Raw genomic sequence first — 22,202 nt, 5'->3', positions numbered from 1 at the left:
ATCTGTAACATTTCCTTTAGCAAAAAGCATTTTCCACAATAGCAGCTATAAGTGGAAGTGCTTCTGTATTGTTATTATTAGTTATTAGAGAACAGTGTCTGAATGTTTTTTTTTTGCTTGCAGCTGTTGTGTGGTTCCTATTTCTGCCATTACAAAGCTGTTTCCTGCACCACGTTGTGGTACAGCATTATATACAGTTTGCAGTGATCAATGTTTTGAGACAAGCAAAGCCGGTGCATAAATCCAATCAGTATTTTCTGTCAGGTGAAGGCTCAGATTTCCGTATGCATGTGGTGTGTGCTGTGTGTCTGCTATTGAAAACACATCGGTGCTTGAATGTACACAAGCCTGGGAGATTTGATCCCCTAGGCGGTTTGAATACCGCAGTCCACTCCGTTATTCTAGTCCACCCAGGCCTGCCAGCGGGCGAGTGGCTTTGCTGGTGGCGGCTGTGTGACGTGCTTGGCCAGGTAAAGTCCGGCTCGCTCACGGGCTCCGTGTCTGAGCACCTGTTAGCGAGTAGTGCTGGTACTCAGCTGTAAGTTAGCCGTCCCCAGAGGGGAGACTTGGCAGAGCGGGGAGGGCTCACCTCTCACCTGTGATCTGAACCTCACAGTGCCTTCTTTCTTACCAAAAACCCAAACACACTTTGAAAATCTACCTCTACTTACATGTCAAAAGCTCACTCCCCGTAATTTCTATCCCTTTATTTTATTCTGTTGATGCATATTTTTGCACATAACCTGTTACCTTTTTGTTTTTTTGCACATTGCCTGTTGTTGTTTTTTTGCACATTGCCTGTTGTTGTTTTTTTGCACACTGCCTGTTGTCTCTGTCTTTTTTTTGCTACACAATTGTGTTGTTGTTGTTGTTGTTGTTGTTGTTGTTGTTGTTGTTGTTTTTTCTCTTTGTTCTACTTATGTCCGAGAGCTAGCTAAATAGCATTTTGTTATATCATATACCATATAAATGAGTGTAATGACAATAAACTTGAAACTTGAACTTGAAGACGAAGAGTTTAGGGTTTTGAGCGCGGCGCCCTGCTTCTGATGAGTCTGGTTTCAGGGCAAATGTGACTCGTGCTGCCTAGCGTTCCAGTTGGTTTCGTGTTTGTGTGAAGTCATTCTGTTCGAGTTGTCCTGTTCTGCGACACCGCGTGTGTGGCCGTATTGGGTAATGGGTCGGATTGCACTTTCTAGTTTCATGTCACCCCTGCGGCTCGCATCCCCTGTCCAAAACCCAGATATCCAGAAGACCCTGGCACTTTACTTCATCTCTTTGGCATGTGCTGCTAATGTGCCGAGCAGCCTGGGTGACGGCACCTTCGCTGTTCCACAGTCTGCAGACGTCCGGAGTCGCTGCCGTCCATCTTTATGCAAAATGTTAAAGAAAAAAAATTGGAGCGCCTTTGAGTGAATGGACAACATCTGGTTTTATAGTTATATCTTAGAGGCTGTTATTATTGCATGTAATGTCTATAATTATTTTAGCTGATGGTTAGCCTTTTTTTGATCCTGTCTTTGTTCCTTGGTTTGCATAAGTAGTGGTATGTAGAGCTGAGGGCTGTGAGATGAAGGGTCATCACTGGTTAATCAGATATGCGATCTCTTCTCTTTCACAGCCATTTAAGTTCAGTTCAGGTTCATTTCAGGATCTGCTCATCTAATCATTACTGAAGCAACACTTTTTGTCAGAGAACATTGCCTAAATAATTAAGAGAATCAGTGAAGAAGTTTGATTACCAGCAGTTTTGTAGAGGATATTTCCCATGTGAACCTCCATGGTAAAGATCTTGGCACTAGGGCAGGTGGGTTTTTTTGTTGGGATTTCACCTGTCAGAAACTGTGGTAGAATGGTAGTGGGCAGTGAGTGGGATCACCAAAACCACATCCCTGCTGGCACTGCAGGTTCCTCTGATGCTAGACTCTCATGGGTTCACAGGGTCACCTGTCTGAGCTGCTGGGGTCAGAGAGCCGGGACTGCAGCTTCCTCTGAGGCTGGTCAGGCACTCATGAGTTGTTCCTGTCTCTCTCTGCTGCCACACGTCGGGCCAGCAGGGCGATTCTGATTTCTTAAGAGATCAATGACATGTGTTATGAATGTGTGCCACAATATATTTACATTTAATATCTTGAGTTTGTATAGGAGTAGAATAGGAATCATTCCCAAATGGATTAGACTTTAATAAAGGACAGTAGCTTGTATTAGAACATAAGAAAGGTTACAGGCGAAAAAAGGCCATTTGGCCCATCTAGTTCATTTGGGTGTTAGTTGCTCTGTATTAATAGTAACACAATGACCTTTTTCCCTGTGTGCATAGTGTGTATGTCAGGTTTTTGAATTTAGAGATGACGCAAATTCTCAGAATTTTAGTGCATTCAAAGTATAGAATACTCCATGTGTTTTCTCTTACACATCTTCATATCTATCACTATTTTACTATTTATGCTGTGCATCTATCACTATTTTAAAAAAGAAAAATATTTTTCTCTTTGGTATATGCAAGTGATGTTTTTTTTATAATTTCCTCCCTTTTATTCTCCTTTGGGAGTGTCCAGTTTTACTCTTCCTTTTTGCAGCCTCCACATTGTGAGTATGGAGTAGCTCAGCAGGCTCTGTGCCAAGGCCTTGCGATAGCCAGAGAGGAGCGAAGACTCTGCACACACTACTCCAACAGGTCCACTGCAGAGCTGTTCTCCGCTCGAGTCAGTCTAACCCCAGCAGAATCGTGTTTGTCACCAGCTGGAGCACTGCTGTCCCAGTGACCAGCAGCTGGTAACTCGGGCCATGCTTGAAGTGCATGTGTCTGGATTTCAGGGCTTAACCCCTTGTCACCCCAAGTGAATGCCCACTTATGAAACCCCTTAACAACCTAGAAGTGAAATCATTTTTTTTCTTCTGCTCTTTCGATTCTGATTCAGGTTCAGTGTTGCAGATGTTGCTGCAGGTTGTGAGTCTGCTTTCTGTCTGATTTGCTAGTACTTTAAGAGTTAGATGCAGTAGGTCAGTGAAGACGCTTGAGTGAAGTGACTTGGCACAACGGGAAGTGGGGCAAGGTCTTAGCGGTGGAAGAGAGCAGCACAAAGAGAAACGTTGTTTTGCATTTAATAAACTGTCAGTATTCTTCATATTGATTTACTTCCAGACCTCCTCTAATATCCATAGGGGAGTCCTGGAGACCTCCGAACTCAAAATGTAACTTTTGAAAATGTATTGGTTTTTTTTGGGGGGGTGGTAAAAAATAATAATAAAAGAGTTATCAGATGTGTTGATTAAAACACAAATCAGCATTTACTCCTTCTTTTTCATCATCATACCTCTTTTGATTCAGCCTCATTATTGTTTAATATTGCCTTAAGGAAATTATCCCTTTTCCCATTTGTATGATGTTTGCAATCAGGTGAATATTCGAGATCAAGCAATTTTGCAACTGAAGACTGACCTGAAAATGGTGGAGGAGAAGTACAGTGGCTCTCAGGAAGAGGTAGGCATCCTTGGGTCCTTAAGGTACAGCATGCTAGATATTTGTTTACTGGAATATGAAATATGCATGAGAGTGTGTTTAGAAGTGGAATAAGTTCCAATATTTAGCCTTGCTATGAATACAGATGATTTTGAACTTTGGTATATTGTGCCTGTGTGTTTGTTTGAAATGCATAAACCTGATTTTATACATCAGCTGGGCCTTCATGAGTCTGAGGTCACCAGACTTAATCAGAAGCTGAAATGCCTACAGAGGGAGGTACGTGAGCTGTGGGATAAATGTAGCCAACAGGAGGACAGTCTGAACCAGGCAGACAAGGAGAAACAGCACTTGCAGCACGAGCTGGAGATGTACAAACAGCAGGTAAGGCGATCCTCTCTTCTCACTGTCCCGGTCCGCTAGTAAAGCAGTGCTCTCTGCTCACCGTCCCGGTCTAGTAGTAAAGCGGTCCTCTTTGCTCACTGTCCCGGTCCGCTAGCAACTCTGATCACTGTCCCGGTCCGCTAGTAACTCTGCTCTGCTCACCCTCCCGGTCCGCTTGTAACTCTGCTCACTGTCCCGGTCCGCTAGTAAAGTGATCCTCTCTGCTCACTGTCCCGGTCTGCTAGTAACTCTGCTCACTGTCCCGGTCCGCTAGTAACTCTGCTCACTGTCCCGGTCCGCTAGTAACTTTGCTCACTGTCCCGGTCCACTAGTAAAGCGATCCTCTCTGCTCACCCTCCCGGTCCACTAGCAACTCTGATCACTGTCCCGGTCCGCTAGTAACTCTGCTCTGCTCACCCTCCCGGTCCGCTAGTAACTCTGCTCACTGTCCCGGTCCGCTAATAATGTGATACTCTCTGCTCACTGTCCCGGTCTGCTAGTAACTCTGCTCACTGTCCCGGTCCGCTAGTAAAGCGGTCCTCTCTGCTTACCGTCCCTGTGCATCCCATCCTACACTTTTTGCCCTTCTGAAACAAACATTCAAACATTTTGTTTGGCACAAGAATTTACCCAGAGTTTTTGAAATATCAGTGTGCTCATTTTGTTGTACTAAATTGTTTTTAGGATTTTAAGGGTAATGATGCCTTTTTACAGAGAATTGATATTTCCAATTTCATTTTGTTTTATAAAGAAAAATGCTTGCTGTTAGAAAAATGGAGCTGTTATTAATTAAAATAATACTCAAGGTGGTACCTTTTCCATATGTAGCTGCTTTTGTGTAATTTATCATCGCTGAATTAATTCACTGTATTGGTCGAAATCGTTTGAAACCTTCTACTATACTATCAGTAACGCGTGGTGATGTTTCGTCCCTCCAAGATCACGAATCACATGCAAACCATGGAGCAGATGCACTGTGACCTAGATGCCGCCAAACAATCACACTGCACCGATCTGGAACGCTGGAACCACAAGTCTTTGCTGCTGCAGCAGCAGCTTGGCGTGGCGACAGAGGAGCTGCAGGAGATGCACGGGAAAGTGCAGGAGCAGAAGGTGTTGGCGCAGCAGCTCAGGGAGGAGCTGTGTAACACGCAGACGTTGCACCAGGAGGCCCTGTGCAAGGTAAGCGCTATCAGCTGTGGCAGTTTTCGCATCTTCCTCACTTCCCACGCCACCGTGTGAGAGATCTTTAACCATGTTGATGTTATTCATGGAGCAAGGGCTAGCCTGCCAGGGCTTTTCAATCATCAGGAGTTTCAGCAGAAATGAAAATAAACCCTGCGGTTGGTCTCGTGTGTGTCGTGTGTACATGTGTACACTTTCACTGAAGATGGCAGGTGGGGGCACAGCCTAGGGAGGTTTAAGGAGGTTAAAGAAGCGTAGTTTAACTCAGGAAGTATGTCATTGCGGGCTACACTGCACTGCATCATGTGACAGACCTGAAGAGATCAAATGAAAACCTGTTGCATGTCTCAAGTTTCTGATTTTTTTTTCTTTTGAGATGAATGAATTGAAAAGTGACATTTGACCTTAAGGCCTTTTATTACAGTCACAAGAAAAACATGTTATAGCTATTAAGGACGTTAAAAATGAATTTAGCGAAATCATACAGAAAACATCAAATGACAAGATCATTTAAGCTTTAAATAAATAATAAGAGGGGAAAGTTGTTTCTTATGTCTATATCTACCATAACATAACCATGTAAACGATAAAGTAATTTAAGAGAACCCGAAGAAGGCTTCACAGCTGAAACATTCTGTTTCTTTTCTTCTCTTTTCAGCTGGAATAAACCTTGACTTGTTCCTTAACAGGCACATTCGGCCACTGAACAGTTGCTATTGTGTGTGTGGTGATCTAGTTGGGCAGAGACACTAAGAACATGAGTGGCATAATTTTCTTGAAAATATACTGGAAAAAGATTAAATATTTTATTACTTGTGAAATCTGTCGTTCGTGGTAAAGAATGTTTAGTTCTATCGTGTTGACAAGGAAAGCCCTGATCTCTCCTTCATAGCTGAGCTAAATGTGGACATTTGGAGCAAATACTTAAAAAAAAAGTTCTAGGCAACCAGTGTTCTTTTTGTTTCAGACCAAAACCAGTTTTCCTGGTTTTGATTTTGGTTCTTGTAGTCTTTGGAATGTAAACCTGCCAAAATACCTTTGCACTGTTGTGCGTAGCTTTGCCATTGTGCTGGGTCATCTGGCGTGAGCCGTTGGAAGCCCCTGTGGAGGCCTGTGCAGACTCCTGGGTGACGAGCTGGCTCCGTCTTTAGTTCCTCTGACCTGAGGTGGAGGGTAGGCAAGGCTCGAGAACTGGTAATTGATCCTCCTCATGTCAGGATTCCTGAGGATAAAGCAGCACTGCATACTAATCTCACTTCTCTACCCAAACCTGTGATGGATTTCCACTTAACCCAGGAAATCTCTCACCCTAATTTCTTCCCTAGACTGCAGAAATCCCAGTTTGAAGCTCCGTATCATAAATTAGACATGAAGAGGGACATATTTTCTGTTAAGACAGATCTGCAAGCTCCTGTCCTTGGATGATGTTACTCCTTAATATCACGATAGCATTGTCTTCTTGCTTTAGTATTCATTCCAAGTGGAGATGTAACTGTTTTATTCCCAGTCACCAAGAAGGATTACTAACACTCTCGATGACAGGAATAATATGTAATATTGACCACCTTCTGTAGACCTCCTGATCTTAATTTCCTTCTCAGTATATTAAAACCCCAGTTTTATAAAAGCATAATAGGATCACCTGAATGCATGCAAATTATAGGGAAAAAAATAAATGACCTATTATGACTATGAATTTTACAACCTCAGTAAACGTTTAAAAAATCTGCTTGTATGTGATGTTGAGAGGGAATGAAGTCCCAGCTGTTACACTTCAACTTCAAGCCCCTTCTTTAACACTTCAACCTGAGATTTACTGGAGTATTAAAGAAGGTGATTTATAAGGTTGCTTAGAAATGGACTCTTCAGACAAAGAAATGCTAAAAATGTAAGTCAAAAGAAGTTTCTATTTTTTACCACATTTTCTAAAATAGTCAGACATGCCTCATTATGATCAGGATTTTAACGGCATAGTGTCAACAAGCTCTTAAATTCCACTCCAGGCACACAGACATATATAGTGCAATATTTACAGGTATTTACATTTACATAACCCCAGTAATGTCCTTGAAATTTCTCAAAACAGACTTTGACTGCACTTTTGTGCTGTAGAATGAAAATACCTTTTAAAGAGATAAATGGAGATAAATACAATTACTGTCTGTGGTTGTGCTTTATTTTAATTTTCTGATTATAAGTATAATATACTTAGATAATAATGCTTCCAATTTTCCAACAAAAATGGAAGTTATATATATATTTTTTTAATTCAGAATTTGTTGTTTCGGGAAACTGAATTTCTTGAAAGGGACACTATATTAGTTCATAACACTCGGACACTTTGAAGGTACGAGTTAATTAAACATCAGAGAGACTCATATTTGTGTCTGGGTAGACAGATTTTTTTTTGTGCTTTATCCATCTAGTAGACCTGCATGAACTTATGTTTCTCTGCATTTATTTATCTTAGGTTTGCCTTGAAAGAACAGTGTTCTATTTAGGCAGTATCCTTGGTGATCAGCTTCAGCAAATTGAATCTTCCCCTGCATTTTATTTGCGATGGGGGGCCGTGTTTTCGAGGCCGGTTATGTAATCACTTTCCATCACTTTCCAGAGCCACTTTCCATCTTCAGTGGCTCTGAACAATTAGAGGACATGCAGCCGACAGCCCGGGGAAGGTTTCTCTGAACATGGCCACCGAAGCCGTGTAGAAGCACGCTAGACCTTGTGACACTGGACTCCATAACCACATCTTTTGTCTTAAGAATAAAGACATCTTTCCAAAAGCAGAGTTGTGTTTCTGCAAAGCTGCTACCCGTTTGTTAGGACGATTTTCTTTTCCGTGGAATTCTGGTAAATTCTGCTCCTTCCAGGAGCTTAGCGGCTTTGTTTTTGGCTTTCCCACTGGTGTGAATTGCATTTCGGATTCTGTGCATTACGGCCTTTTGGATTTATTTATTATATATATATTTTTTTGCATGTTGCGATCTCCATAGGTCCAGCGAGGAGAGGAACTTGCGAAGGAACAAGCTGAGGAAGCGGCTCTCTTCAGGCGGGAGAGAGATGGCCTCCAGGTGAAACTCGACGAGAGCAATGCTGTGGCCAAAGCCCATCAGTCAACTGCTGATATCTTCAAGCAGAAATATCAGGCCAGCATGGACAAAGTGCAGCAACAGGAGGGACAGATACAGAGTCTTGAGGAGGAAGTCAAAGATTATAACAACCAGGTAATCCTCATGGAGGGCAGAGGCGGGCTAGTTTCTACACATAGTCTTATCACCCAGGACTGAATAGCAATCACAAGAACTTGTGTAATGGCTTGTGTAATATTAAACATGTCACGAGAGTCCTTAAACCATGACACATATATAAAAATCTAACGCTCATGACTAAAATATTCTGTAGTGAGTTGCCTGGACTATGTGAAATGTAGATTTTACCATTAAAGTATTCAGTTGATTTAATTTATTATTTTATGTACTTTTTAAGATCTAAAGAAAGTTTTGGTATGACAAAGAAATATGGGCATAAAACAAACTCGCAGAGACCAACAGAAAACAATTCATTTGAAGACAGTCTGTGCAATGAAGCAATCTCAATAGCTGGCCATGAAAAATAGAAGCTTTCAAATAAAAAGAAATCTGTTTCCACTTTAACATTCCATCAAAGATATGCTCCTTCACTGTTTTTATCAAAAAGATTAATGGGAAAACTCTTGTGTTAAGAGTAAACTGTTGCTGTATGACCCACTGTCATGCAGCAGAGAGAGAACGGGGTTGCAGTAAATGTATTTTGACAAAATATTGGATCCTGGATGGTCGGCTTTGTATTAAATTTCCAATTAATAGGAAAATTAGTAGCTGGATTGTAGTGGTCTCTTGAGCAGCGAATACACAGACAATGAGCAGGCTTTCATTTTTCAGGAGACTGCAGAGAGGTTTTCTGCTGGTAGTACCCAGGTCTTCAAGAAGACGTTAACCTCAGCTGTGCTGCGGTATTGTCTGTGTCGGCGCTAAACCGCGAGGAATGTGTGTATTGATCGCGCCAGCATTCAGGAAGCCTGCGCCTTGGAATGGGCCGTCATTCAGGGAAGCAGAAGAAGAGCACTTCACCTCGGGGGAGAGGTTTTTCTCTCGCTGGCTGACGTTTGCCCTCGTGGCCCCTGAGTGAACGGAATAAAGACTGCCACTCCAGGGCTTGCATACTTCCCTCGCAGGGGCGCGGCCCCCTCTCCGGGTCTCCCGCCCGTGATGGCCCACCCCTGGCGGAGCTCGCTCGCTGGCTCGCTCTTTCCGGATCCAGAATCACCGGTCTCTCGCAGGTGATGTCCTGGAGAGCACCTGCTCTCGGTGCTCCTTGTCGACCGTGGAGTGATAGAGGCCGCGACGCAGGGAGCATGCCGAGGTGCTCTCTCCTGCCGTCAGCACCGTTCTGATACGAGAATGAGGTGAAGGAGGTGCCCTAGCTAGCTGCTCCCCGGGCCGGGTTCTGCTCTTTAGGCTGCGTATGTAGTGGTGCTCACACAGTCACCTTGTGCAGAACGCCTTGCTCTGACACACTCTAATGGACGAGACCCCTCAGGTGTTTGTGGAGGAGGTGACTAACTCCTGTGCTGCTGGCACAACACAGGGATGCGACCCCGATTTCCAATCCTCCGGCATTCATGTGCTGGTGGATTCGGAAATGTATGAGTTGTGGGGGTTTCCCGGCTGGCTGCTTTTAGGGAACCCTGACCAGGTGATTACTGAAGGAAGACGAGGACCAGGGAGCACGGCTGTGTTGGCCAGGCCTCTGTTGTGGCTGGACCGGGTAGAGACAATTAAACAGGGACGTCAGCTAAATAACAAGAAGTATCTTTTAAAAGATGGTCTGTATGCGGGCAGTTCGGATTGAGCATGGTTCTTATATGAACTGTCTGGTCTTTGGGAGTTCAGTGGATTTATGACAAGGGTTCTCTGATTTAATCAGAACCAACAGAATGAGTATCATTATGGCGTTATATAATATGTCATTATACAGCCGACATTAAAGCAGTCTAATAAATATAGCAGAAGACTCGTACTTCGTGACAGGTCACATTATTCAGGGCAGTTTACCTTACATGGGTTGACAGTCAATAAAAAACACAATCCACCTGTTCACCAGGCGGAAGGAGGGAGGGAAGCCTAGGACTGCTGTCCCCAGTTTCTCTGCCCGTCTCTTCATACAGCAGCACCACCACTGCTCTCCTGTGTGCCATTGCTAGCAACGAGACCGCCCATCCAGACAGACTGGCTCCAGGAGCACAGGTCTGTCTCTGTGCCATGGTCTGACTCTGTGCTCAGGTCTGACCCCCAAGCGCAGGTCTGACTCTGTGCCATGGTCTGACTCTGTGCCTGGTCTGACTCTGTGCTCAAGTCTGACCCCCAAGGGCAGGTCTGACTCACTCTTGTACGCACTGTACAGGTGTAACTGGGTGTGCAGATCTGACTCAATGCATAGAGCCAGAGAGGATCAGTAAAACCACTCCACGAAAACAAATAATCAATCATGTATAAGTGAGGACTCCTCTTTCCACTGCGACAGTCAGTCTTATTGAGGTGCTGACCATTGTAAGGAATCCTAATGAAAGCAAGATATACTCCTTCCCCGGACTGGCCTTCTGACTGGTGTCCAAAAGTCCAGATAAATGCACTATTATTCATATTTCATTTTTATTTCTTTAAATTACTTTAAATCTTGTTCTTTGACTGTTTGGAGGGGTGCTAAAGCAGTGAACAGTTAGCCATGTGGAGTTTTTGCTTTCTTAAAAAATTCCACATTCTAATAATCAGTAGATCAAAAGGTGCAGAACATGCAACAAGAATCAATACGTGGGTGTGTTCATGTCATCTTTGTTCCCCAGATAAGATGTGGTATGATAACTGTTAGCGATCTTACATTTAATGGAAAAAACATCTTTTTAGGAAGGATCTCATACCACAAAATACTCCTTGTCCAGATTTTCACACAAAATGGATTAGTATGCTGTCGAGGGTAAAGACTTTGTAGTTTTAGCCAGAGTGCTGGCTAAATAACAAATGCTTAAGAATACCTTTACAAAACATATTGTTCTTGTATTTAATAAATATGGCTCAGCATTATTTTCACATGAACACATTTTTCCCTGTTTCAGGTCCTTCAGGCACACGATATGGTCAGCGAGCTGAAAGCTGAAATAGTGAACCTGGAGCATCGCTATGAGGAGAAATGTAACCAGATTGAAAATTCTGAGGAGGCAATGGACCAGCTAACAGAAGAACTACAGGCAGCTCGGGATGACCTAAAGAACAGCAATGACCGCATCCTTGAGTGTGAACATTTAATACAGAAACTACAGGAAGAGGTGGAAGCCACACACAAAGAGGTCAGCTGCTCATGCCAACAATTTATGGCAATTCTACAGTATAGCGCTGAGAAAGTACAGATATAAATGAGTTTTAGCGGTTGTAGAAGTTAGTTTGGCCATCACTCATTTTATTTTCATTTACCTTTAATATGATACAACTTGATATGCTAACGTCATTATTGTTATTTTTTAATGGTTTTGGGGTATTTCATAGCATCAATATAAAGTGGCTGGTGCTTGATGTGAGCTGTTTTAAGGGCCAGATGAAGAAAGCTTTGCTGGTGTCAGACTGGCTTTGCCTCTTTCCTTGCTGGCAACAAATGAATCATGTTTTTATTGCAGAGAAATTTAATTTGTATGAACTTCACTGTTGCCTACAAGGTCAGACTGGTGGAATGTAATTTTAATCAAATAAAATTTAATTTCTATGTTATAAAAGAGTGACCGGTTTGAAGAATGACTGTATTTTATACTTTATTACATTTAGTAATGAGTTTGAATCTCTTGGCTTTGTTGAGCGGGTTATTATCTCTTAACAGCTTGATGCTTCGATGAGCTCCAGAACACACAAATACTGCACTCCTATTTCTTTTGCTGCTTGAAGAACAATGTTTGTTACAGTAATGCTGCTCATGTAATGATATTGATGATTTCTGTGTAGTTGTGGACAAACATTTTTAAACATCATCTGGTGTTCCTCATTCTCCCTGTGTAGGCACTCAATTCGTTTCTGTGTGCCAAGTCGTTAAAAAACTCAATTGGTGATCATGAATTGGGTTGTGTATATAATTTTAAAAAAAGCATGCAAAATAAATGTTGACTAGAAAAATGCAGACAGCTGTTCGGTCACTTCTGATTAACATTTCTTTGATACCGGTGTCTCATCCAGCTGTCAGACCAGCAGAATGCAGCTCTCCAGCTGCAGTCTGAGCTCGTGTCATACCAGTCCACCCACAGCTGCTCGAATGAGGAGCACGAAGCTCAGCGGGCTCGCTGCGCACACCTGCAGCAGGTAAGCCTTCGCCTGATGTGAGAGCCACACTCTCCCTGTCTCTGCAGGTGTGTCCTGTGCCTCTCCTTATTTCACTGCTTTGCCCCCTGGTCATTTGCAGTATGTGACTCTTGCCAGCAGTGCCCTACAGTACCTGGGTGAGGGCTGCGTCCTGCAAGTGCTGTGAAATTCCCGTCCCGTCTGGCATTGTGGGACAAACGTTAAACCGGTTTTGGTGCTTTTTTTTGGTTTGTTTTGACGCACAGCTTCACTTTACCCAGCGTTACACTTTTCTGCACTTGGTTTTCCATTCTTTCAGATACCCTTCCCCACAAACTCACACATACATGCATCTGAAGTAACATCTGAACCTGCAGCACTGCTGTTAAGGTCCTGTAAGCACAGAGAGAGGTCTATGTGATTCAAAGACACAGGTGCTGCAGTTACCTGCTGGAGCTAAGGCCATTAGGTTGAAAATAACTTTGTCATGTACCTCGGTTCTCTGGTATAACACACACTGCAGTCATAGGATGCATTCATGGCTTCTGTGTGTGAACCAGCCAGCTCTGCTGTGCCTTTTATTCTGTTTCTACAGTTAGTTTGCTCGAGAGTATTGTTTTTTCTGTCCATTTCCCAAACGACCTCGTGACAAGGAAATTTCTTTCCATCACTGCTCGTTTTTAGCTACTTCCACTGCTGGCCTTTCGCAAACTTTTTTTTTTTGCTTCATCTCCTGCCTTCCTTGTCCGGGCATGTGGCCGTGAACGGGCCTTGCCTCTCGGTGTTCCCTGCCACTGGAACGGTTGTTGCCTGCTGTGCCGACAGGAGCTGGCGGCCACGCGGCGCCGGAGCGCGGAGCAGGCGGCGAGGAGCGCGGAGTGCGAGAGGGCCGTGCCACAGCTCCGGGCGGAGGCCGCGCGGGCCGCGGAGCAGCGGGACAGGCGTGCCCTGGAGGTGGAGAGGCTGGAGCAAACTCTCCAGTCTTTGCACCTGGACGTGGCTTCTGCGCAGCAGGAGCACAAGGTGGCCGTTGTCCGGCTCCAGCAGGAGGTTGCTCAGCTTGAAGTGGACCTCACGGATGCCAGGAAGCTCTGTGTCCAGAAGGATCAGGTCTGGTGCTTTCTCTTTCTTCTTCTTTCTGTTTTCATGACAGGGTCTGGCGAGGCTGGAACAGGGCTAACTAAGCACATTGACGGGAGAAGCTGTACACCTGCAAACTTTGGCGTACAACTTTTTTTTTTTAAGACAGTCATGTTCTGAAAAATGAAAGTCCTTGAATGATGAAAAAAACATTAGTTTTTTAACTTATATAGATTTTGAAATCTTTTAATTAATTAATGAGGCATGTTGGCTACAAAAGATACAACATGAGAGAGCTGTTTTCACACTGTGTTGAATATTGATCGTGCTTTGAGCATTGGAAAGTGCAGTATTTGAAATTAATCACGACTCTGAAGCATCTAGTTGGCAAAGCTCCATTTATTATTTTTTTCCACACGCTCTCTTAAATCTCTTTTCATTCCCCTTGAAGATGAATTTTAATTACATGCATATCACTAACAGTTTGCATTAAAATGCGAAAATTAGCTGCTTTTTCAAAGCTTCTGACCCCCATTCCAAATAGTTTATGTACTTGCACAAGTGGACAGTTCAGATCATCTTATTCTCAATAATGCAACACTAGCATGATCCATGGACACACTGCAATTAGGGGTTATATATATATAGCAGATTTAGGGAAGAGAAGGGTGTCTATTATTATCCACTTTAGCTTCAGCTTAACAGCCTTGACTTGGGGAATATTTTACTCATTATGTATGTGGCTTGCCGGGCTATTTTATACTGTTTGAACCAACTAGATTTTTGAGTGGTGACCACAGTGACTGCTCCCAGGATCCCTGAACACATATCCCCAGTTCATGTTTCCTGTGTCTTAGACATAAATTAGCACATGGCAATTTGTGATTGACACGCTCTGCATCCCTGTTCTGGACTATATTATCAATATTTGATAAATGCTAAGAAAAAAAAAGCATGAATTCTGCCCTAATTCTCAGTATAGGTGTAAATGTAGCAGTGGTGACTATTAATGTCAAACATAATTTTATTCACGATAAAAGGGTCCTGACTTTTCAACCAAAACAGTTTTGTACCAATACTTAAAGGTGCAAGTTAAATACATAGACAGTCATTTCAATGCAGATCTGTAATAACATTTACTGTTATTCTCTAAGGCTTTGATTGCTTGACAGAAACAAATTAGTCTGGGATTAATTTCAAGAAATCATGCCAACTGAGTGCAATTTGCTGCAATTAAGACATGAAAGGCTACTAAATATTCAAATGAAGGGAAACATGATAGAACGTGATGGAGAACTGTGGCATGGAGCAGTGCCAGGGGAAGCCGCCATTTCTGAATACCTGCTGAAATTATGTTTGATGTCTGGAAAGACGTGCAAAAACACACTTGTGTACACAAGCGCTTTCGCCTTCTTTTAGATTTACTGAAAAAATATATTTTTAATTACTGTATGTGTACCAATTTCTTCAGAATTAAGAATGGTTAATCATTATTATATATTTGTTTATAACACCAGAATAAATTCAAATGCACTCAACAGGTTACAAGAAACAAGTTATAAAAATTGAGGAACTTACTAATGTGAGGCAGTGTTTAATTGCCTTTTATTCAGTATTGCTCTGTAGTCTCTGTATTAACTCCAAAAATATTTTGTACTCCTTCATGTTTCTAAGAGCGCATAAAAATAAACACCTTAATATCTAGAAAACTGTCAGTACAATTTAAAGAATCTAAATTAAGTAGAAATGGCATGCATACAAACTTACATTACAGGTGGAAACGTGATAAAAGAGTTCTAAACTTAACTGTGTCATAAATGCGATGTTTCCTCCAGCTGTATATCATGCTGTTTTTTAACTTAAAAGGATTTTTTTTGTTAGGCAATTCGAAAAAGAGATGACCTTCTAAAGAAGTCAGAGTCTGACCTTCTACAGACAAGGGAGACTATCAAAGGCAAAGTGTCCGAGGTGGAGCATCTGGAAAGCACGGTCAACAGCCTGAAAAGTGATATCCAGACTTTGGAAAAGGACAAAAGTCAAAAACAAAAGGAGAATCTGGCTTTGAGGAGCGAAATACAACAGCTGAATCGGGAGCTCCAGGAGATTCGCGGGCAGTACAGAGAAACAGGTAGAATTCCTGCTTTTCAACCAATTTGATATGGTTTATGTGCTTCGAATTCTGAAAAGGTTCTGTTTTCTGTTCTGGGAGGAGAGGTTCACTTTACGTGATCACGACGGACGTAGGAGCCTATTGACTTATGTAACCTCACTGAACAATTGAATATATATACTGCAAAGCTTAAAAACTAAATAAATGAGTATCGGGACCAATAGCGTGCTTTGTGTTTTATTGCCTCTCGGTGTATGTGTATACTCTTTCAATTGCTCTGTGAGGTTACATGTATAATTTGCATACATATAATTCTCTTAAAACTTTTATCGTTGTGTTATATCCTCTTTTGTAGCATATGAGTAGTGTTTACAAGTTTTAAGATTGAAAATTAAAGTGTGTTTTAGCTGTGTTCATGCAAGAACTATTGAGAATTTTTTATAGGAAAAAAATGCAGTCGTTCCACCTCATTATAAGATAGTGACAAATTTCCTTTAAGCTTTGAATTCTAGAAGGTTATTTTGTTAAAACATGACAATTAAATGTAAAGAGCATTTGCATGTTAGTAAAAGACGTTTTGCTTGAGTGTTTTCAGAGGTTGTCCATAAGGATTACCTTAAAAGGCTAAGACAGATTTCTATCACATTAATTATATTCCTTGACCTGACTTATCTTCTTAAACGCTTGATGCATTTTCTCATCTTCTGTATCTTTCTGTGTTTTCCTTATACCTCCTCGTGTTTGAGATTGATGTAATTGGTATATTAGTATTGCTAATGTGTGCCACACAAAGCTACACTTCTGATGCCATGTAAATCCAGTCTTCAAAACATGGTAATATTCTGTTCTCTAAGGAATGTCTTGGACACCGTTGTGCAACCAAGGAGCGAATAAGAAGGAGGAAATAATAACATTTTCCATAAAGAAAAATAATAAAATATTATGTTTTATAAAGAAATGAAAGTATAATAAACAAAAATTTCAGAGTCATGACAAACTTTTATTGTGAGGATATCTATAAGTCGCTCTAATGTGGTTATGTTGAGAACTTGTGAAATAAAAAGTGCAATTAGTTTCTTGGAATGAGAGTTTATGCAATATTTATGAATACTGTTTTAGATATTTCTACCATTGTATTTCTCAGTTTTGTAAAAAAAAAAAGGCCAGAAGGAGTAGTTTATAAATGTTCACGCATTCTTTTGAAACAGACCTAATATAAAAATAATCTTATGGGCATAAAAAAATAAAAATAACATGTTTTATAAATTGACATAATGAGAAAATGCTTAATGTCAATATATGAAATCACAGATTTGCAGCTGCTGCTAAAGAAAATGTGTTAATTGCTCAATACTGCTAGACTAAAAAGTGCCCCCCCAATGCCTTCCTCCACCAAAAATAAAACTGAACTGCAGACCAGTTATTGCCAGAAATGTTAATTCAAGCCAATTTTCTAGAACTCTCCGACGCAGCGCCTGCTGGTCATGTTAGTCCTTTGTGGATGATTTATCGTCCTGTCCGAGCGCCGGGGGAGGACACCGGAGAGAGCCCTGTGAGGGGAGCTGTTACTCTCTGCACCTCGGCACCCGTTCCCGCGTGCTCGGGAGACGGGCCAGGGCTCGAGGGCACGAGGCGGGATGCCGAGGCCGGCAGAGCCGGGCTCCGTAGTGTGTGTGCGCAGTGCAGACGTCACCATGGCCAGCACAGCACATTTCGCAAAGGTCACCTCCTTGAGGTGGCTTGACGGTACCTAATAAATATTAAAAGCGTGCACCCCTAGCATTTCCATTTCCATCTGGCAGATATTCCAGATTGGCTGGGCCTGTGATTCGTGTCAAGGCGCCGACTTTAGCTGTGTTCCTGCCCCCACTTATCCTCCTCAAACTTAGGAGGTTTATTGAACTTTCTTAATAATATAAGTCTGCAGAAAGAGGGTACATTTGCCTTTGTGTTAAGCTGCCGAGAAAGCCTTGAAGATTTTTTTTTAATTTGGGAATTCCTGATTTGGGTGCTTTCCCTGTGCAGGCAGGCCCTGAGGAATTATTCATATCAGTTTTTAATTAAGTGAATGTCTGCAGCTCTGGGCTTTCAGTGAGCCGTATCCAGAGATGAGCACTCCGGATTGCATCTGACCTCCTCTGGGGACTCGTTCTGAGATCGCACTGCAGACCTGCTGCATTCCAGTTTGGGGAGCACAATGAAATGACTATGGGAGCATCATGGTGCTTCACTGCAATTAATAAAGAAAGACAGATTGACCCTGTTAGCACCTGAGAAGGAAAAAGCCAATTTTCCATCTTCTCATAATTCCAGCATCTCATATTTACAGAGACTTGTGAAAGAAAGGTCTGTTTATCAGCAGTTCTTGGGTATTTGAATTTTTATCTGCTGATTACGCTGACAATCTTATTTCCTGCAGCTTGAGTGTAATGACCAGGGTTTGTGTGTAGCTCTCAGGCACCAGCCTGGTGTCTTTTAAGCTAACTAGAACTTAGTAAAGCTATGACTTGTAGAAAACACACCTTTTACAGCTGCACAGATCTGTGTTGCGCACTGTCTTCAGTAGAGACCGACAACATTGCACCTTTTTTAAATAGTCCTCATTAAGCATTAACCTGCGAAGCTTCAGTCACACTTGGGGGCCTTCAGACAGGGCGATCCCTGGACTGCAAGAGGTTCTCTGTCCACCTTCACAGGTGCTTGTAGAGGTGCACTGTCTTCGGCGCTGCAGTGAAGGAGGGGTCATGGACAGTCGCTGTGCTCTGAACTCTCTGTGGCTTTTTAAATGGCCAAACATAAGCCAGCCAGATCCCCTTTATGTTTTAAAATGCCTTTGCTCTCCACTATGAAAAAAATAAGCAAAACACAAAAACATCAGATAGAATAACGGTAATTATGGACAAAAACTGTTTTACCTGATCTGTGTAAAAAATGTAGATTTATATTTTGATGTTTAGAATTCTCCCCGGTCCTTCCTTTGGAGCAGGTAAAAACAAGTCTAATGAGGCTGTGTAGGGGTGCTTCCTGTCATGGTTTCTGTAAGCTTTGTTTGAACCTGAGCACCAGTAACATTCTCTCTCTGTGTTTTTGCATTCGCCCTGATCCCTAATTGTCAAGATCCATCACGGCTCGAGGAGATAAAGTCTCATTTCTAGGGCACAGCTGCAGAGGTGTGCTTGCGTCCTCTCTGGCACTTGGAGAAATCAAATAAGCTAAACAGTAGGGCTGGATGTGTAGTGCTATAAATTGCACCTCTGTTGCTGGCAAGTCTCTTAAATCACTGCTCTGCTATCATGTGTGATTCTGAAACCGAACCGATCTGTAATACATCCCAAGATTTACGGGGTGAGAGTCAGCCAAACATGTGTTGTGTACCCCATTGTACTTAGGATATATGTGTGTGCGACTGGCTGAACTAACAAACAACTTTAAGAAGCTTGTGTTTAGTGCACCCTTTCTGATGCTGTGTTCTCAGTTACCCCTTGTGTCTCAGCACTTTCATATCACTGGCAGGTTATACAGATAAACAGTGACATTATTGTTCCCTAAACTCCTGGTTTGTTTACATGTTCACCTTGCACCCACTGATGAGGTGTGTATGTCAGATCAAAGACCCTCTTATAGCACAGTCACAAATACATTTTCTTGTCTTTGTCCATTGTCAATTTTAGTATTACTTAGTAGTGCATCCCAAGATAACCAGTTCCTTGTGGTTCTGTAGATGGTAGCAATATCGTAGTTATTCTAGTGCTTAAATTTGAGCACCGTTTCTTTGTTAACATAAAACACATCACCAATTAGTTTGCAGAGTTTCATCATTTCCCATTATGAACTACAGTATTTAAAGTTCAATATTATAAAATTCAGTTTTTAGACTTTCACGTCCAGTCCAAAAACTAAACAGTAATGATCAATTAAATCAATTATTATATTGCTGCTTTTCTGGTGTGGTGTTCAGCTTTAATCTGATTACTTCCACATTTTCATATTTTTTGGGGATTCAGTGTAAGTTCTAGTAAATGTGCTACACATGTATTATTTAAATGATGAAACTGCAAATGTCTCTGCTTTGCAGCTCATTTGTGTATTCATCGGGGTGCATGTAAACAATAACTAACCCAACAAAGATTAGATCCATTAAAGCTTCTTGTACACAACAAATTCCATTTATATAGCTGGGAAAAATGTGTCGTATAGTTACTGTAGAGTATGTACAGTGTGCCAAGTGGTGTCTGTGGCTGCTTCGTGTCTGAGGCCTAATGAAGCTGCAGTGTTGCCAGCTGGAAACGGGGGGATGTAGAATATCTGTCTGCTTTTCAGGGAAGGAATAATGGTGTAGAATTAGGGCCAGAATCTTAACAACACTGAGGAATGACTCAGCTGCATTTGGGATCATGTGGGCGATTTAGATGGCTCCACATCGGCAACAGATTTTGGCCAGAATAACCTCGGTGACCTGCGTCACCGAGTGCCACCATTATCACTTTGGGGAGCGGATGAAATGTGAACGTGCCGCACACGTTACAGGGGAAGCTAAATCTTTAACGTGACAGTGGTGGATTCATTCCAAGGGCCTATCACGTGGCAGTGATTTTAAGACACTGACACTATGCGAATTGGGCGTTTGTTAAAATAAGACGTGCACATAATAGCAATAAGCAAACGCATAACTGAGAGCAGTGATTATAATGCCATCCAGTGTTTTGGGGCACCATAGTTTGAATGGTTAAAAACCAAAGGACTTTTTTAAAATCCGGTTATAAATGTTAATAGCACTGTAATATTCCTAATGGTACCATATAATGATATCTTATGAAAACCCTAATTTGGTATAGGCTACTACAATTGGGTGTTATCCAGAGAGACAGAAGAATAATATACATAATACATACGTGGTCAGAGCCACATGGTTAGACGCTGTGTGATTTATTTTCAATCTACATGCAAACTACCCTTACAGTGTTACCAAGTCATAAAAGAGCGTATTAATAGTCATGATTGATGTTTTTATTCTAATCAGAAGTATTGATTTAGTATAAATTTCGATGATTATGTTCTTTGTGTCAGGTGGCAGAAATTGCATATTAAGTGGGAGGTTGTCCAACGCACCAGATTACACTTTTTCTCTTGGGGATGTATGATCAGAAGACTGCTAGTGCCTCTGGGTAAATTCAGCAGCCTGTGCCCGTGCAGAAGTCGAATGATAAAAATTAAAGGTTTGTGCCGGCTGCACCATGAAACCTTTCATCAGTAGCGTCTAAGGAAACGTTATTTAAAATCACAGAGGAAAACCCTTGAAATCTTAAAAGCTTCCTTTGTTACAGAGAAGTATCAATACATGTATGTATTTTAGAGCCTTATGACCACAGAGGCACAGTCAGTATCTACCTGAGATTGTATGTGGGCCTTTCTGTTGCTTAAGAAGGTACCCTGTTTAAGCTCCTGTCCCAGAATCAGCTGTCCTTCTACAATGTTTTCACTTTTAAAGAAGTAAAAGTGTCTGAGGATGAGTGGTGTTTACAGGCTCTGACTGGAAGTTTCAATTAAAAAAATCAAAAGGAATAACTGGAGTTATATTATTTTCCTCTGAGAAATCAAATTGTATAGATAGCTTGTCTTCCACTTAATAGCAACAAACTCTGGCCATGTCCTTGGTGTTGTTGTCTTACAGCTCCATGTTTAATCTAGCTGTAAAATATGCATGCGCGTTAATGGATTGTCAGTTAGTATACAGCTATATACATGCGTATATGCCCATTTCTGCAGAAAACACAGTCCTCCGATTGGGTGGCCATGACAACATGATTTATGACACCTCTCTCTGTATGAGCTTTACTAGGCATAAAGAAGTAAGAGTCTCCTGGAAATGATACATTGCTTTCTAATTGGAGTATCCTAAGTACATAATTCCTACAGTAAAACGTTTAAATGTAAATGTTACAAATACCTAAAAGGTGAAAAATAGTTAGTTGATGTCACGGGCGATGAAAGCACACCATTAAAAGACTACGTATGATGCATGTTCTCCAATGAAAATGCAAAATGTGGCAAAAAGGTTAGAGATCAGATATCTTTCTTGTTCTGAGAGATTATCTTTTTAGAAGTATCACCCATCTTTAAAGAGCTACTAGTCTGAATCCATCTTAAAATTTAAGAACACGTTTCCTATCGCAGTCTCCGTTATGTTTTATCTGACCGCACTGACAGAGAAAAACATTACAAATAACATCATTTTTATTTTCATGATTTATCTTCCTTCATCAAACATTTGCAAAAAGGCTTAAATAATTGTGAATTTTGAGAAATATTATTTCTATCACTTGAATTATAAAATATTTTAAAAAATATTTAAAGAGAAACGTTTAAGGTAAGATGGGCTTTATTAAAGCAGACCCATTTCCCTGATATTCCTGTTAGGAAATTTCAAGTTTTAATTCAAATTACCTGAGATAATGATGTCTTGAATATTTTGTCCCAATTAATCCCACAATGTTTATTATAGAGTCTGTCTTATTTCTGTGGATGTGTTTTTGTTTTAAGATCCCCAGAGGTCTGGTGCAAACTCTTTTCAATACGACCAGATCATTGCAGATAATTGTATTACATGGAGCTATTGATCTGA

The 22,202-nt window shown here is 41.5% G+C and overlaps 1 protein-coding gene across 8 annotated transcripts in view; it reads left to right on the top strand.

The window, feature by feature from the left end:
• LOC107078318 (early endosome antigen 1-like) overlaps nt 1-22,202 on the top strand; it is a 153,322-nt gene that overhangs the window by 75,524 nt on the left and 55,596 nt on the right. For all 8 annotated transcript variants that reach the window (XM_069190851.1, XM_069190850.1, XM_069190854.1 and 5 more), the window contains 8 exons: nt 3,401-3,484; nt 3,680-3,847; nt 4,787-5,029; nt 8,029-8,259; nt 11,187-11,417; nt 12,289-12,411; nt 13,216-13,500; nt 15,352-15,598. In XM_069190851.1, the coding sequence (XP_069046952.1) occupies nt 3,401-3,484; nt 3,680-3,847; nt 4,787-5,029; nt 8,029-8,259; nt 11,187-11,417; nt 12,289-12,411; nt 13,216-13,500; nt 15,352-15,598 (1,612 nt within the window). The remainder of the gene's footprint in view (nt 1-3,400; nt 3,485-3,679; nt 3,848-4,786; nt 5,030-8,028; nt 8,260-11,186; nt 11,418-12,288; nt 12,412-13,215; nt 13,501-15,351; nt 15,599-22,202) is intronic.

The sequence above is a fragment of the Lepisosteus oculatus genome, chromosome 6, assembly GCF_040954835.1.
Source record: "Lepisosteus oculatus isolate fLepOcu1 chromosome 6, fLepOcu1.hap2, whole genome shotgun sequence".
In the NCBI taxonomy this organism is placed as follows: domain Eukaryota; kingdom Metazoa; phylum Chordata; class Actinopteri; order Semionotiformes; family Lepisosteidae; genus Lepisosteus; species Lepisosteus oculatus.
This window is presented reverse-complemented; position numbering and strand designations above follow the sequence as displayed.